Here is a 16,918-nt window from a genome sequence, read left to right on the forward strand (position 1 = left end):
GACTACTAAAATTCCAACAGGTACTGGATATTATACAAGCTGCAAAGGAAGTTAAAAATCTTGCATATAAAGATTCTAAGTTGTTTTTCCTTCAGGATTTTGCTACAGAAACTGTTCAAATTAGAAAGCAATTTTTACAACTGAGACAACCACTGAGAGAAATAGGTGCTAAATATGGACTATATTACCCTGCATCAATGAGAGTAACGTACAAGGGGAAATTTCATCAGTTTGATGATCCTGGAAAACTTAAAGAATTTTTGTCATCTCTAGAAGTTCCTATGAATTAAGATCAACTGATTTTGAAGGATTGGAATTGGGGTTTTAAAATTTTATTTACATAAATTTAATTTGAGAAGATAAGTTTGTTTTTGAGGGAATATAAAGAGGAATTTTAATTATTTCCATATACTTTATTAAATTCAAAGATGGCAGCTGGCATTAATATGTTAACTGTTTTGGAATGACTGGAATAGTTTCAAATAAAAATGATTAAAATTCTACAAAAGAATGGAGAAGCAAAACATTATGCTAGTTCCCTGGCCTTGGATGACTTCGCCTCTCCTCACATTACCCGGCTTCAGTTTTGAGTTGGTGCAGCCCTTCTCGCCGCTTCTGCTTGTCTCCAGCACATCTAATTCCGGGGATAGTGGACAGATCAATGTAGTGCCTGGCTTAGAGTATACCGTATTTTCACGCATATAACGCGCGCGTTATACGCGTTTTTACCTACCGCGCATACCCCTCGCGCGTTATACGCGTGAGCGCGGTATACAAAAGTTTTTCTACATAGTTCCCACCCCGCCCGACGCCCGATTCACCCCCCCAGCAGGACCGCTCGCACCCCCACCCCGAACGACCGCTCGCACGCGCTCCCACCCGCACCCGCATCCACGATCGGAGCAAGAGGGAGCCCAAGCCCTCTTGCCCGGCCGACTCCCCGACAATATCGGGCCAGGAGGGAGCCCAAACCCTCCTGGCCACGGCGACCCCCTACCCCCACCCCGCACTACATTACGGGCAGGAGGGATCCCAGGCCCTCCTGCCCTCGACGCAAACCCCTCTCCCTCCAACGACCGCCCCCCCCAAGAACCCCCGACCGCCCCCCCAGCTGACTCGCGACCCCCCTGGCCGACCCCCACGACACTCCCACCCCCCTTCCCCGTACCTTTGTGTAGTTGGGACAGACGGGAGCCAAAACCGCCTGTCCGGCAGGCAGCCAATGACGGAATGAGGCCGGATTGGCCCATCCGTCCCAAAGCTCCACCTACTGGTGGGGCCTAAGGCGCGTGGGCCAATCAGAATAGGCCCTGGAGCCTAAGGTCCCACCTGGGGGCGCGGCCTGAGGCACATGGGCCCAACCCGACCATGTGCCTCAGGCCGCACCCCCAGGTGGGACCTAAGGCTCCAGGGCCTATTCTGATTGGCCCACGCGCCTTAGGCCCCACCAGTAGGCAGAGCTTTGGGACGGATGGGCCAATCCGGCCTCATTCCGTCGTTGGCTGCCTGCCGGACAGGCGGTTTTGGCTCCCGTCTGTCCCAACTACACAAAGGTACGGGGAAGGGGGTTGGGGGTGTCGTGGGGGTCGGCCAGGGGAGTCGCGGATCGGCTGGGGGGGCGGTCGGAGGTTCTTGGGGGGGGGGCGGTCGTTGGAGGGAGGGGGGGTTGCGTCGAGGGCAGGAGGGCCTGGGATCCCTCCTGCCCGTAATGTAGTGCGGGGTGGGGGTAGGGGGTCGCCGTGGCCAGGAGGGTTTGGGCTCCCTCCTGGCCCGATATTGTCGGGGAGTCGGCCGGGCAAGAGGGCTTGGGCTCCCTCTTGCTCCGATCGTGGGTGCGGGTGGGAGCGCGTGCGAGCGGTCGTTCGGGGTGGGGGTGCGAGCGGTCCTGCCGGGGGGGGGGCAGGGCAGGGCGGGTAAACGGAGAGTCGGGACAGCGCACGGAGAGTTGGGGAGGGCGAAAGGAGAGTCGGGGTGGCCAGAGGAGAGTCGGGGCGGGCGAAAGGACAGTCGGGCAGCATGCGCGTTATACCCGTGAGCGCGGTATATAAAAGTTTTTATACATAAAATCGTGGTTTCTGCGCGCTATACCCTTGTGCGCGTTATACACGGGTGCGCGTTATCTGCGTGAAAATACGGTAAGTATTTAGTATATTATTTAATTTTGTCTAAGTTTAACACATTTTGGGTTCTAGAATTAAAAATCTTTGATGACCATCTTCAAATGTTTTCTTTGGGGAATTTTTTTTCCTCATGGGAAAAAAGGGGGAAAAAAACCCACACCAAACCATTCTATGTATCTAAGATTGGAAACTGGGATGTTTGAGTTATTTTTAATCTCATTCAGTGTTTTATTTACTGGTTTTATTTTGGTTTTATTTCTATAATTTTAAATTTCTTCAGAATTCTTTTATTTAATGGTTCCTCCCTTTTGCAGGTATTCTATATTATAGTGGATTTTACTTTGCTTGGCATTTCAGTTCTGTGCAAAGGCATGTGGGATTTGGTTTACATTTACATAAATAGTTTGTATTATTTTTTCTGTTACAGTGTTTCTTTTAATTTTTATGTATTGAATGATGAAGGTCATTTGTAATAGTGAATGGCCTTTCACATAGGGATTAAAAGGTGGAACTGGGATCCAGATAAATGGAGTATTTCATTTAGAAAATCTTTAAATTGAATATTTTGTAAGTGAACTAATTGAATTTTTAATTTAATTAATTTTAACGTATATGAAATTTATATTGCATTTACATGTTAAAGCTGAATTAAATGTTGGTAAGGGAATTGTTACAGAAAATTATAAGAGTCTTTGACATTTAGTTTGAAACAATTAGTATAAAATATTAAATTATACAGTTCTTTTTGGTATGATTTATGGGTAGAGATCTATGTAATAGATTGGGGATATATATAGAGTGGAAATTAGGGGATTTAAATATTTGGAATGTTCAATTTTTTATAATATGGGGGAAATAATGAAGTAAAATGCTTTGGAGGGGATGGGTGCTGGTCTGATCTTTTGCCTTCAAGTTACTGTATAATAAGAAAGGGAGGGTTGTGGGAGGGACTAGGGAAGGGGTTTTGGGGCTTTAGAAATATAAGTTTTAAGGAATTAAGGGAAGGGAGGGTTGCACCTTATAGTAAATTAAGGGAATTAAGATTTGAGCAGAAAAATTATATGTTGAAGTATTTGGTGAATATCATATGTGAAAGAATTAATTTGATTAATGGAGCTTAAAATTCTTTCACTAAACGTTAATGGTTTAAATCATCCAATAAAAAGGAAAAGAACACTTTTGTTTTTAAAACAACAAAATATAGATATTTGTTACATTCAAGAGACTCACTTGTCAGCTTTAGAGTCTCAAAAACTGAAAGAAAATTGGATAAAACATTGCTTTTATGCCCCAGCTGTAAAGAAGAAAGCAGGTGTTGCAATATTGGTAAATAAAAGATGTAATGCTACCTTCAAATTTATATCTGGTGATCCTTTAGGAAGGTGGATACATGTGGACATGAAACTGGGAAATACTACAATGGCGCTTTTCAATGTCTACGCACCTAATATCAATCAAATTGAATTCTTTAAAACCCTACAACAATTGTTATTACCACTGGCTACTTCTAATTTAGTTGTGGCTGGGGATTTTAATGCTGTTATAGATCCTATAATGGACAAAAAACCTAGTAGAATTATGAAATCATTAGGATTAGATAATTTGGTACAAAATTGTGATTTGAAGGATATATGGTGAATATTTCATTTTAATGATCAGGAATTTTCATTTTGTTCCCATGTTCATAAATCTTTTTCAAGAATTGATTATATATTTGTGTCAAATACATTAGTTCAACAAGTAACACAAGCCTCCATAGATCCAATTATTTTGTCTGATCATGGTGGGGTGTGGATTAAACTTAAAGTAATTGATCAAGAGGATAGGAGACCTATATGGAGATTTGATAATGCATTGCTGATGGAACCAAATTTTATTGAGGAAATACAATTAAAAATAAATGATTATTTTCAAATTAATAATACGAAGGATATCTCTATAGAAACATTATGGGATGCTTTTAAGGCAACCATGAGAGGTCAAATTATTTCTTTTTCGGCATATCTTAAAAAACAAATTAAAAAACAATTTCATAGTTTAGAACAAGATATAAAGATATTAGAATCAAAATTAGTTGAGAAATGGGATTATTCTATATTACAAGACCTCACTAAAGTGAAAGGGAAATATAATGAGATTTCTTCAAAATTGATTAGAAAAGATATATTTTCTCAACAGGCATTGTATTATGGAAATTCAAATAAGGCGGGAAGATTATTGGTAAATTATCTAAAAGTAAAAAAACAAAAATAGTGATGATTAAAGATGAAAAGGGGAATAGTTATTCTCAAATTGGACCAATCTTAAGACAATTTTTAAACTTTTACAAAAACCTATATTCTTCTGAGCCTTATTTAGATAAAGAAAAGGATGGTTTGGAATTTTTAAAGTTAATTACGGGACCGAAAATTCCTGAGCATATAAAAGAAAGTTTAGAAAAGCCAATATTAGTTAATGAATTGCAAGCAGCATTGAAATCCCTTAGAGTTGTATCCGCTCCAGGTGGAGATGGTTATACTGTAGAGTTTTATAAATCATTTCAAATTACCCTGTTACCATATTTATTAAATTTATATCAGACTCAACTTACTAAAGTTTGTATTATGGGTACCATGGCTGAATCATTAACTATAGTTTTGCCAAAGCCAAATAAAGATCCCACACTGGTTTCAAATTACTGGCCTATTTCTTTAATTAATGTTGATGGGAAAATTTTAGCTAATATTTTGGCTATACGTTTGGCTAAAGCTCTCCCTTTTATGATTGGTATGCATCAAACAGGTTTTGTTGCTCAAAGACATTCTTCTAACAACACTAGGCTTGCATTACATATGTTGAATTTATCCAAAGCCTTAAAAGATCCAGTTTTTTCTGTATCACTTGATGCAGAAAAGGCTTTTGATCGTGTTGAATGGACCTTTATGTATCAAGCGATGGAATGGTTTGGTATTGGCTCGGGATTTATACAAATGGTTCAAGCATTGTATAGCTCCCCTATTGCTAAATTATATATTAATAATAATTTCTCAGAAGATTTTAGGCTGCAAAGGGGGGTTAGACAAGGTTGTCCCTTATCTCCTTTGCTTTTTGATATTGTTTTGGAACCCTTGTTATTAGCCATTCAGCAAACAGAAGAGATACAGGGTATTCCTCATAAAGATAGGGAATATAAGATCTCGGCTTATGCGGATGATATATTGCTCTATTTGAGAAATCCTGAGAAAACCGTTCCTTGCTTACTTGAAATTATTGAGAATTTTGGAAAATTTTCAGGATATAAGATAAATTGGAATAAATCAGAAATTCTTCCACTCAATGTTCATTGTACAAAAGGTTTGTTTGATTCTTTTCCATTTCTTTGGAAAGAGGAGGGAATAAAGTGTTTAGGCATTTGGATTAAAAATACATTGGATGAAACAATGAAAATAAATGAAAAATCGTTATTACAGAAGGTTACGGAGATGTATGAGCAATGGAATCCGTTACACCTTTCATGGTGGGGGAGAGTCCAAACTATTAAAATGATGATTTTACCTGTGGTTTGTTATCAGATGGGAATGTTGCCGGTATATTTTCATGGGTCCTTTTATAAAAAATTAAATAGCATTCTTTTAAAATTTATTTGGCTGGGTAAAACTCCTAGAGTGGCTTTGGTATCCTTACAAAGATCAATTTCGGAGGGAGGGGTAAATTTTCCAAATTTTTATAGGTATCATCAAGCCTATATTTTGCGCCAAGGTATGTATTGGGTCCTCCCAGAACTCATGGAAAAACTCCCTGACTGGTTGTGGTTAGAATGGCAACTCATGTCTCCTTTGCGTCTGTGCCATGTACTCAGTATCAAAATGCCCAGCTATAGTAAAGATAATAGTATACTAGTAGATACATGGAAAACATTGCGATATGTAAGCAACCTAACAACTATTCCAATTTATAAATCTACAAAACAGTCTATATGGGTAAACTCCAAGATCCAAATTGGCGGGGAGAGACTAGTCTGGAAGCAATGGATGATAGCAGGAATACGAATATTGGATGATGTTATTGCTAATGGTACTATGCTTGAGTTTTCACAGTTGCAACATAAATTTGGTCTTAAAAACTCAGAAAACTTTAGATGGATGCAGCTGAAGCATGCCATTCAGGCGGGGTTCCCTGATTGGAAAAACCTTAATAATCATATGGAGTTTATGTGTTTTCAGACAGACTTCTTGGGTCACCAGGCCGCCCAGTGGTACAAAATATTAAGTAGATTTAATAAAAATAATTTAAAAACTGGTCTAAGAGATATTTGGAGTATTGAGATTAAGCATGAAATTACTGCATCTCAATGGCCACGAATTTGGTCTTGGAGGATGAAATGTACGGTGTCAGCATCTATGAGACAAACTTGGTTTTTTATGTTGCACAGAGCGTTATGGACCCCTGTTAGATTACAAAAAATAGATAGTTCTTTGTCTAATAGATGTTGGCATTGTCATTTAGAAGCAGGAACTTTAGATCATTTATTGTTTCATTGCCCATTTATTATGAATTTTTGGAAATCAATTTGGGACCAAATTAATAATTTATTAGATAACCCGGTGGCATTATCCTACGATACTGTGATATTTGGTATGGAAATGAGAGCAAAAAGTCAGATTTCTGCAAATAACAATAAATTATTACTTATAATGACTGGAGTTGCCATTCAGCAGATCACATTTAATTGGAAGGATTGGAGGAGATTAAATTATAGCTTCTGGTAGAACTCTCTATGCCATATATATAAAATGGAAAGGTTTATTGCAGTACAGCGGGGTTATTTTAAAAAGTTTCAGGATGTGTGGAAACCATTAACGAAGTATTGTAAAGATTAATTCAAAATTGGTTCCCTTATATTTATTTGTTAATTTAAGGTGCAGGGAGGGGGGGATTTTATTATTACATGTTTTATATGATAATGGAATATATGGGAGGGTGGGTTGGGATAGGGATGGGGATAAAAATTTGTGAGATTTGTTAATGATTATTTCTAAGTGATGTATTTATTGTTTATGTGATTGAATATATTTTAACACTTAATGTAATCTTGAAAATGAATAAAGAATATATAAAAAAAAAAAAAGATTACTTTGCATAGGTTTGTTGAACAACTTTACAGTACTTTTCATAAATATGTTGCCATTTATGAACTTATATTACTATCAGTGTTGCTAATTAGGCATGAAGCAGTTTAGAGCCTATAAATCATTTCAGATGAGAGAGAAAGAGACCTGTACCATTCCCAGGGACTGGTGACAGATGGTTCTGTTTATAACATGTGAAAAATAACCAAGATGTTTCAAGTTGATTTATTTAAAAAAAAAAAAAAAAAAGTAACTGAAATCTGAATAATTGCTTCCATTTACTTTACAATTCACATGAAACATATTGTTCAATATTGTATATAGTAAATGACAAATTGATAAAGACCTGAATGGTCCATCCAGTGTGCCCTATAATTGCATTACAGTTTCATGATTAAATTGTCTTTTTTCTTTGTTTCTTCTGGGCCACAGACCTTAGAAGTCCACTCAGTACTGTCCTTAGGTTCTAACCACTGGAGTTGCCGTTGAAGCTCACTCCTGCCTATCCAAACCATCTCCTTTGTGAGATACAGACCATGAAAGTTTACCCATTCATATTCTAGTTAGAGGTCTTCTGTGTTTATCCCAAGCTTTTTTAATTCTGTCACTGTTTTTCTGTCCACCACCTCCCTAGGGGGGGACATTCTAGGCATCCATCATAGTCTCTGTGAAAAAGAATTTCCTAACATTACTCCTAATTCTACCACCCCTCAACATCAATTTATCTTCTAGTTTTTCCAATTTCCCTTCTCGAGAAAAGATTTGGTCCTAAATTAATACCTTTCAAATATTTATATGTCTGTATCATATTACCCCTATCTCTCCTCTCCTTCAAAGGAAACATGTTGAGGTCCTCTAGTCTCTTCTCGTACTTCTTTTGGCTCAGACCCCCTACCATTTTCGTTGTTTTCTTCTGAACTGCTTCAAGTCTTCTTATATCCTTGGCCAAATGCAGCCTCTAAAACTGAACACAATACTCCAAGTGGGGCCTCACTAACGACTTGTAAAGGGAAATCAACACCTCCTTTCTTCTGCTAGTTACGCCTCTCTCTATACAGCCTAGCAGCATCCTAGCTACAACTACCGCCTTGTCACAATGCTTTGTCACCTTCAGATCCTCAGACACTAGGGCCAGATTCACTGAACTCCCCTACCAGTCGATCCGATGACGCGTCCTCATGCAAATGGGGGCGATCGGAATCACGCTCCCAACCGACTGCACGGATTGCTGAATAGCAATCTCGACACATGCGCAGACCATCTGTAGATGGTCTGTGCATGCTTACAGAGCAGCGACCCTTTTTTTACTGGTAATACTTCATGAGCCCGTGGTTTTAACCCACTTTAAACCTGCAGGTTAAAACCATGGGCTTGCACTGCAGGGAAGGCAAGAAGAGTCGGGGCAGAGAGCAGGAGAGTCAGGCCAAAGAGCAGGAGATGTAGTCGGAAAGGACATGAGCGACTGGTCCCCAGCAGTCACTTGTTTCTTGATTGGCCAGCACAATCGGTGTTCCAGTTTTTTGTTAGTGAATCGCTGCCATCCTACTATACATGCCGTTTCCCCTCATATGCATGCACGGATCGGATTGGAGGATGATCGGCCACGAGGTTAGTGAATCGGGTCGCAAAGTGGTTGGGACACGATCAGTGTCCTTAGTGAATCTAGCCCTATCATCCCAAGGTTTCTTTCCCCATCCGTGCATATCAGCTTTTCGCCTCCCAGCACATACATCTCCCTCAGATTTCTGCACCCCAAATGCATCACTCTGCACTTTTTCATTACCAGATATCAGACTCTTCTTCCAACTTTTGCAGATCCTTTTTCATGTTTTCCACTCTCTCCAGGGTGTCCACTCTGTTACTAATCTTGGTATCATCTGCAAAAAGGCAAACCTTTCCTTCTTACCTTCTAACGGTTTAAAATGATATTAAAACTAGAAAACTTTCCTTGAGGAAACTAATATCTGCAGAGTAGTAATATATTTGTATGCTGTTAGAAGTTTGGTTAAGGGGTTAATAGTTTGGGAGCTTATGGTTGATCTCCAATTTACTGCAGGGCATATTCCAGCTGAAATGTTAATTCTGGGTACATTGTTTTAAAATCTGCACATTTAATATGTAATTTCTTGTGCAGAATTCTTTCTTCATAAAATCCGACTCCTTTATATATCTAAAATGTCCCTCCCTCTGCCTTTTCTGTTCTCAAGCTTCACCCTCCCAGTTCTCTCTTGCTCCAACTGCAGTCGTCTTTTCCCACTCCTCAGCATTTCCTGCCCCTCCTACTCCAGTCCTTTCTACCAAGTCAAATATCTCCATTTCCTTTCTCTCCCACCCCAGACACATTAGCCTCACTTCTCCTTTACACCCATCAGACTTATGCTCCATCTCCACCTGTTCAACTTTCTTCCCCCAGGCACATATTTCCATTTCACCATCTTTCTCTCCTCTCCCCCACTTGCACATAGTCCCATCTTTTCCATTTTTTTTCACATACCCACACATCTCATGCTTCTCTTCAGGCACATAGTCACCCCCATAACATTCTTCCAAACTAGCTTTTTAACGCATTCTTCCCAACTTCCAACAACCTTCTCCCTGTGGTACCTTCCCTAGATTGTTTTTCTTCCCTTCCTGCAAAGATCATGCAACAAGAAGAGGAGGCAAACAGCTACACATTGGGCTACATCCTACTTCTTTGCTATCCTGTGCCTGATTGTTCATTTGAACTGTGTGCCTTTATATGCAGCCATTCATCATCACCATTAGCCAAGTCCAGGAGAGCCACTAACACCAGTGCCAGATCAGAATTTTTATTTTAATATTTTAATAAATATTTTCTAATCAAGGTTCAAGTTTATTAATTTTAATATACCGACCATCGATGGGCAACACATTTATTTATTTTATTTATTTAATTCAGTTTCTATCCCGTTCTCCCCAGGTTACATATACACATTGACTTCATATATTGTTTTGAAGTCTTTGAAGGCTTACTTTTTTCAGGAAGCTTTTGGCAGTTTATGAAGGGAGGAAGTTGTGGTTGTAATTTATTAATGGTATCCGGAATGTAGATTGTTATTATAATGGTTTTATTTTTGATTTGAGAGTGTTGATGTGTTTGTCTATTAATGCATTTGTGTGTATATTGTAGCCTACATAGATTTTTGTGATATGCGAGATATAAATGTTTTAAATAAATATTACAGGAAAGAGGGAATAACAAAAATTCAAAGTACAAGAAAAAGAAAGGGGAAAACTTCCCTGCAAGGCAAAAAAATAATGTTATTCCTTATCTAAAATAAAAATACTTAAGGAGAGGAAGGAGCGTACTCTGTATAAATTCTGCATTACAGAGTTGCAAAGAATTCCTCCAGAAGTACCAATTCTTACTCTGTACAACAAGACACAAGCACAAGGATATTCATATAGCCTTGTATTTTTCCTTACTCCAGTGACAGTTATATTTTTGTAATTTTTCAGTGCAATAATCCTAAAACGAAAGAACCCAAGCTTCAGGCAGCCATGAGGATTGTTCCCGAATGGACAGAGTATGACAATGAAATAAAACAATTACAGAAACAAGTCGAAGAGGAAAAGAAAAACAAGATCCCACCATTATCCCAAAACGGTAAAAACAATTTCCTTTTCCTTCATTTGTAAAAGTTGTTTTACTGTGGAAATATTAAGCAAAGCTAGTTTCACCATATATTAATTTCTGTCCTTGGAATCTCTTGGTTATGACTGTTGCTTTAAGGACTTACCAACAAGTAGGGAAAGCACAAAGAGTATGGCTTAGAAATTTGTTCCAATCCCTCTGTGTGTATAATTGTGTTTTCATTGTGTGTGTCTTTAACTTAGAGGAGAGAGAAGAGGTGGTGGTTTGAGTGGAATGGTACACAAATAATTTATTGATTTGGAAGGAATAATAACATTAATTCAAGTATGATAAGTGAAACCATTAGATGTTACTGACAACAGATTAGAACATAAGAATTGCCATAATGGGACAGATCGAAGATCCATCAAGCCCAGTATCCTGTTTCCAACAGTGGCCAACCTAGGTCCCAAGTACCTAGCTAGATCATAAGTAGTAAAAACAGAATATGTAAAAGGATGAATTTTATACTTAACCACAGAGTTGTATAAGTTCCTACTGGAACAGAACATAAACAAGTAAGGCTAGACTCAAATAGGGCACTGGTCTTTGACCTAAAGGCCGCCGCGTGAGCGGACTGCTGGGCATGATGGACCACTGGTCTGACCCAGCAGCGGCAAATCTTATGTGCCATAGTCCCACAACCAGGACCAGACTGTACTATATCAGGCCCTAGGCAAACATATTTGTAGGCCTCTCATTCCACTATTCTCATGCCTACACCTTTCATCATTCCCAGCCCCAAGACACTAATTGTGTCTCGCCAAGGTCAGCCCATTACTCATGGAAAAATCATCCTCCACCTCATACAGAACTTGTACAGCACAGAATCTTCTCTACTCACCCTCTCCCTTTCTGTAATTACAGCAGCCTTCCAGTGTTCTGCCCTCAGTCCCTTCACACTGGTTGAACCATATCTAGAGTCTGTTGCTAGGGATGCTAGAAGCAGGCAGAGGAGGAGTGGAGGAGAATCGGAGAGGTTTTAATTTCTGAATACTTCTACACATATCCAAACATTTTAGCATTTCTTCTATTTTCTGGACATTAATTCAAAACTCTGTTAAACTTGGAAAAAAGTCAGACTGTTATCCTAGCTTCTTGAGTCCTAGTCACATTTGTATTTGTATTTATTTAATTATACCCCACTGTAATGCCACATATCTATCTAACAAGGGTGTGCAATAGTAACATCCAAAGAAAGCATCAGAGGAATATGATATTTTATTGCATAAACATCAGATAAACACCAGATAATACAGATACACCAGATAATACAGATTATATATATGTATTGAAAAACATCCATGTCTGCCATCTGTCCCTCACAATCGGGAACCCTTTCAATTGATGGGTCAGTACAGTACACGGGACTTCCCCTTGGCTGCAGCTGGATTCAAAGTCTAGGATGTACCGTATTTTCTCGCATATAACGCGCGCGTTATACGTGGTTTTTACATACCGCGCACACCCTTGCGCGTTATACAAAACTTTTTTTACATAGTTCCCCCCCCACGTCTGATTCACACCCCCCCCCGCAGGACCGCTCGCACCCCCACCCCGAAGGACCGCTCGCACGCACCCGCACCCCCACCCCGAAGGACCGCTCGCACGCACTCCCACCCGCACCCACACCCTGAAGGACCGCTCGCACCCCCACAGCCTCCCGACCCCCCCCCCCATCATGTAGAAGCTCCTACCGGTGTCCTGCTGCTTCCTCTTGGCGGTCCCGACACGATTGGGGCAAGAGGGAGCTCAAGCCCTCTTGCCCCAGCCAACCGCAGCACCCCCGACACGATCGGGGCAAGAGGGAGCTCAAGCCCTCTTGCCCCCTTGACTCCCCGACACGATCGGGGCAAAAGGGAGCCCAAGCCCTCTTTCCCCGCCGACTCCCCAACACCCCGACAATATCGGGCCAGGAGGGAGCCCAAGTCCTCCTGGCCCTGGCGACCCCCCCCCCCCTGCTAGTTGTTCGGGCCAGGAGGGAGCCCAAACCCTCCTGGCCACGGTGACACCCCTACCCCGCACTACATTACGGGCAGGAGGGATCCCAGGCCCTCCTGCCCTCGACGCAAACCCCCCTCCCCCCAACGACCGCCCCCCCCCCCAAGAACCTCCGACCGCCCCCCCAGCCGACCCGCGACCCCCCTGGCCGACCCCCATGACACCCCCATCCCCCTTCCCCGTACCTTTGTATAGTTGGCCGGACAGACGGGAGCCAAACCCGCCTGTCCGGCAGGCAGCCAACGACGGAATGAGGGCGGATTGGCCCATCCGTCCCAAAGCTCCGCCTACTGGTGGGGCCTAAGGCGCCTGGGCCAATCAGAATAGGCCCGGGAGCCTTAGGTCCCACCTGGGGGCGGGGCCTGAGGCACATGGGCTCAACCCGGCCATGTGCCCATGGCCCCGCCCCCAGGAGGGACCTAAGGCTCCCGGGCCTATTCTGATTGGCCCAGGCGCCTTAGGCCCCACCAGTAGGCGGAGCTTTGGGACGGATGGGCCAATCCGGCCTCATTCCGTCGTTGGCTGCCTGCCGGACAGGCGGGTTTGGCTCCCGTCTGTCCGGCCAACTATACAAAGGTATGGGGAAGGGGGGTGGGGGTGTCATGGGGGGAGGGGGGTTTGCGTCGAGGGCAGGAGGGCCTGGGATCCCTCCTGCCCGTAATGTAGTGCGGGGTGGGGGTAGGGGGTCGCCGTGGCCAGGAGGGTTTGGGCTCCCTCCTGGCCCGAACAACTAGCGGGGGGGGTGGGGGTTCGCAAGAGCCAGGAGGACTTGGGCTCCCTCCTGGCCCGATATTGTCGGGGAGTTGGGGAGTCGGCGGGGCAAGAGGGCTTGGGCTCCCTTTTGCCCCGATCGAGTCGGGGGGGCAAGAGGGCTTGAGCGGTCCTTCGGGGTGGGGGTGCGAGCGGTCCTGGGGGGGTGAATCGGACGTCGGGGGGGGGGGCATCAGGCTTTCAGGGTGGGGACAGGACTTCAAGGGGGAGAGGAGAGTCGGGCGGGCGAAAGGAGAGTCTGGGTGGCCAGAGGAGAGTCGGGGCGGGCGAAAGGAGAGTCAGGCGGCGACGGGAGAGTCGGGCAGCATGCGCGGTATACGGGTGTGCGCGGTATATAAAAATTTCTGTACATAAATGTGTGTTTTTTGCGCGCTATACCCGTGTGCACGTTTTACACGGGTGCGCGTTATCTATGTGAAAATACGGTAACTCTCAGTCTTATATAGTATGAAAAATGCTGAGTTCACTGTTACAAGTTGTTTTGCAAGTCTGTCTCACATGCAGGTGGTTTTCAGATTCTGTGTCCTTAGTTTCAACTATAGCAGGATATACTCTTGATAACAGAGTTGAGACAAAGTTGAACACAGACATGAAACAGTACGGGAAGCGCCCACGTATGTTCTCGGTATAACAGAGTTGAAACAAAGTTAAAATCAGAGTTCAAGCAGGCATGAAGATTCATACAGACTGTTACGTACGCTATATCCTGGCCATAGGCACAACACCCACCTTTCCAAGGCGGATCATAATAGAATACATAAACAGAATCACATACAGTACAACAAATCAAACATGAATAAAACATTGCAGTGATAATGTAAAGCCTCCTAAAATTACAAAGAGACTACCAGCGCCTCGCATCAAAAAACTATAAATCAAGTCCCATATTTCATCTTACAGAAGAGATGTTTCTTCAACATTTTCTTAAAACTACTCAAATATGTTTGCTGTCGCAAATATCATAGAAACATAGAAAGATGACGGCAGAAAAGGGCCACAGCCCATCAAGTCTGCCCACTCTATTGACCCACCCCATTAAGTCTGAATGGTAATGACCTAGTTCCTTTACTCGACCCTCGTAGGGATCCCACGTGGATATCCCATTTATTCTTGAAGTCGAGCACGCTGGTGGCCTTGATCACCTGCACCGGAAGTCTGTTCCAGTGATCTACCACCCTTTCTGTGAAGAAATACTTCCTGGTGTCACCACTAAATTTTCCTCCTCTGAGTTTGAGCGGGTGCCCCCTTGTGACCGAGGGTCCCTTGGGAAAGAATATATCGTTTTCCACCTCGACACGACCCGTGACGTACTTAAATGTCTCAATCATGTCACCCCTTTCCCTGCGCTCCTCTAGGGTATAGAGCTGCAGTTTGCCCAGTCTTTCTTCGTATGAGAGACCCTTGAGCCCCGAGACCATCCTAGTGGCCATCCTCTGGACCGACTCAGCTCGAAGCACATCTTTCCGGTAATGTGGCCTCCAGAATTGCACACAGTATTCCAGATGGGGTCTCACCATGGTTCTATAGAGTGGCATAATGACTTCAGGTTTACGGCTGACGAAGCTTCTATTGATACATCCCATCATTTGCCTTGCCTTTGATGAGGCCTTTTCTACTTGTTTGGCAGCCTTCATGTCTGCACTGATGATTACCCCCAAGTCCCGTTCCTCTGAAGTCCTAGCTAGCGTTTCTCCATTCAAGGAGTATGTTCTGCATGGATTTCCTCTGCCGAGATGCATGACCTTACATTTTTTAGCGTTGAAGCCTAGCTGCCATGTCGAGGACCAGTTTTCTAACGTGATCAGATCTTGTGTCATACTATCCTGGAGGTTACTTTCACTTACTATGTTACACAGTTTGGCATCGTCGGCGAACAGTGCTACTTTACCCTGAAGCCCCCGGGTCAGGTCCCCTATGAATATGTTGAAAAGGGATGGTCCCAGGACTGAGCCCTGCGGCACTCCACTAGTCACCTCCGATGTCTCAGAGAGGGTGCCGTTGACCACCACCCTCTGAAGTCTTCCACTCAGCCAATCCCTGACCCATGCAGTTAGTTTCTCACCCAAACCCATCGATTTCATCTTGTTTAATAGTCTACGGTGTGGGACACTGTCGAAAGCTTTACTGAAATCCAAGTACACTATGTCCAGAGACTCTCCCAGGTCTAGCTTTCCTGTCACCCAATCGAAGAAGCTTATAAGATTGGATTGGCATGACCTGCCTCTGGTGAATCCATGTTGACAGGGATCCCTTAGATTCCCTTCATCCATTATCGTGTCTAATTTACCTTTAAGTAGAGTTTCCATGAGTTTACACACTATTGATGTGAGACTCACTGGTCTGTAATTCGCAGCCTCTGCTCTGCAACCCTTTTTGTGCAGAGGAACGACATTAGCTGTTTTCCAGTCCAGGGGGACTCTCCCCGTATTTAGGGAGAGATTGAAGAGCATGGCTAACGGTTCCGCCAGAACATCGCACAGCTCTCTGAGCACTCTTGGGTGCAAATTGTCCGGTCCCATGGCTTTGTTCACCTTGAGTCTTGAAAGTTCTCTGTAAACATCAGCTGGTGTGAACTCAAAATTCAGAAATGGGTCTTCCTTGCTTTCCTTTGCTTCCAGCTGTGGCCCTTGCCCTGGCGCCTCGCAGGTAAAGACTGAACAGAAGTAATCGTTCAGTAGTTTGGCTTTTTCAGAATCTGTTTCCACGTAATTCCCGTCTGGCGTTCTAAGGCGTACTATCCCGTCTGCGTTCTTTTTCCTGTCGCTAATGTACCTGAAGAAGGATTTGTCCCCTTTTTTAATGTTCTTCGCTAGTGTTTCTTCCATTCGAAGTTTGGCCTCCCTGACTGCTGTTTTGACCGCTGCAGACTTTGTCCTGTATTCAATGTTTGCTTCTTTTTCCCCCGTGCGTTTGTACAAGAGAAACGCTCTTTTCTTATCCTTGACGAGGAAGCTTATTCCACTCCTCAGGACCTACACACAGAAATATGCTAGCTCTAGACACAACTGTTTCACTGTCGGAATATGTAGGTCATCATGACTCACCGAGCGCAACATGCGCTGTGGTTCGTATGGCAGAATGCTATCCATCAAATGTTTTGTTGCCTTATTATGCATACAAAGATGCACCATAACCAGTAATTTATAAAGGATTTGATGTTCTAATTTTAATCAATACAACGATATATAGCATTCTGTCACATAATCACTCTTTCTTAATCGAAACAGAATTCGAAGGGCTACCTGCAGCACACTCAGTGCACC

General features: G+C 43.0%; 1 protein-coding gene across 2 annotated transcripts in view; it reads left to right on the forward strand.

Moving 5' to 3' along the window:
* The window catches only part of UGGT2 (UDP-glucose glycoprotein glucosyltransferase 2), a 448,230-nt gene that overhangs the window by 424,150 nt on the left and 7,162 nt on the right, over window positions 1-16,918 (forward strand). For both annotated transcript variants that reach the window (XM_033949012.1, XM_033949013.1), the window contains exon 38: window positions 10,709-10,856. In XM_033949012.1, the coding sequence (XP_033804903.1) occupies window positions 10,709-10,856 (148 nt within the window). The remainder of the gene's footprint in view (window positions 1-10,708; window positions 10,857-16,918) is intronic.

The sequence above is a fragment of the Geotrypetes seraphini genome, chromosome 6 (genome assembly GCF_902459505.1).
Source record: "Geotrypetes seraphini chromosome 6, aGeoSer1.1, whole genome shotgun sequence".
Classification (NCBI taxonomy): domain Eukaryota; kingdom Metazoa; phylum Chordata; class Amphibia; order Gymnophiona; family Dermophiidae; genus Geotrypetes; species Geotrypetes seraphini.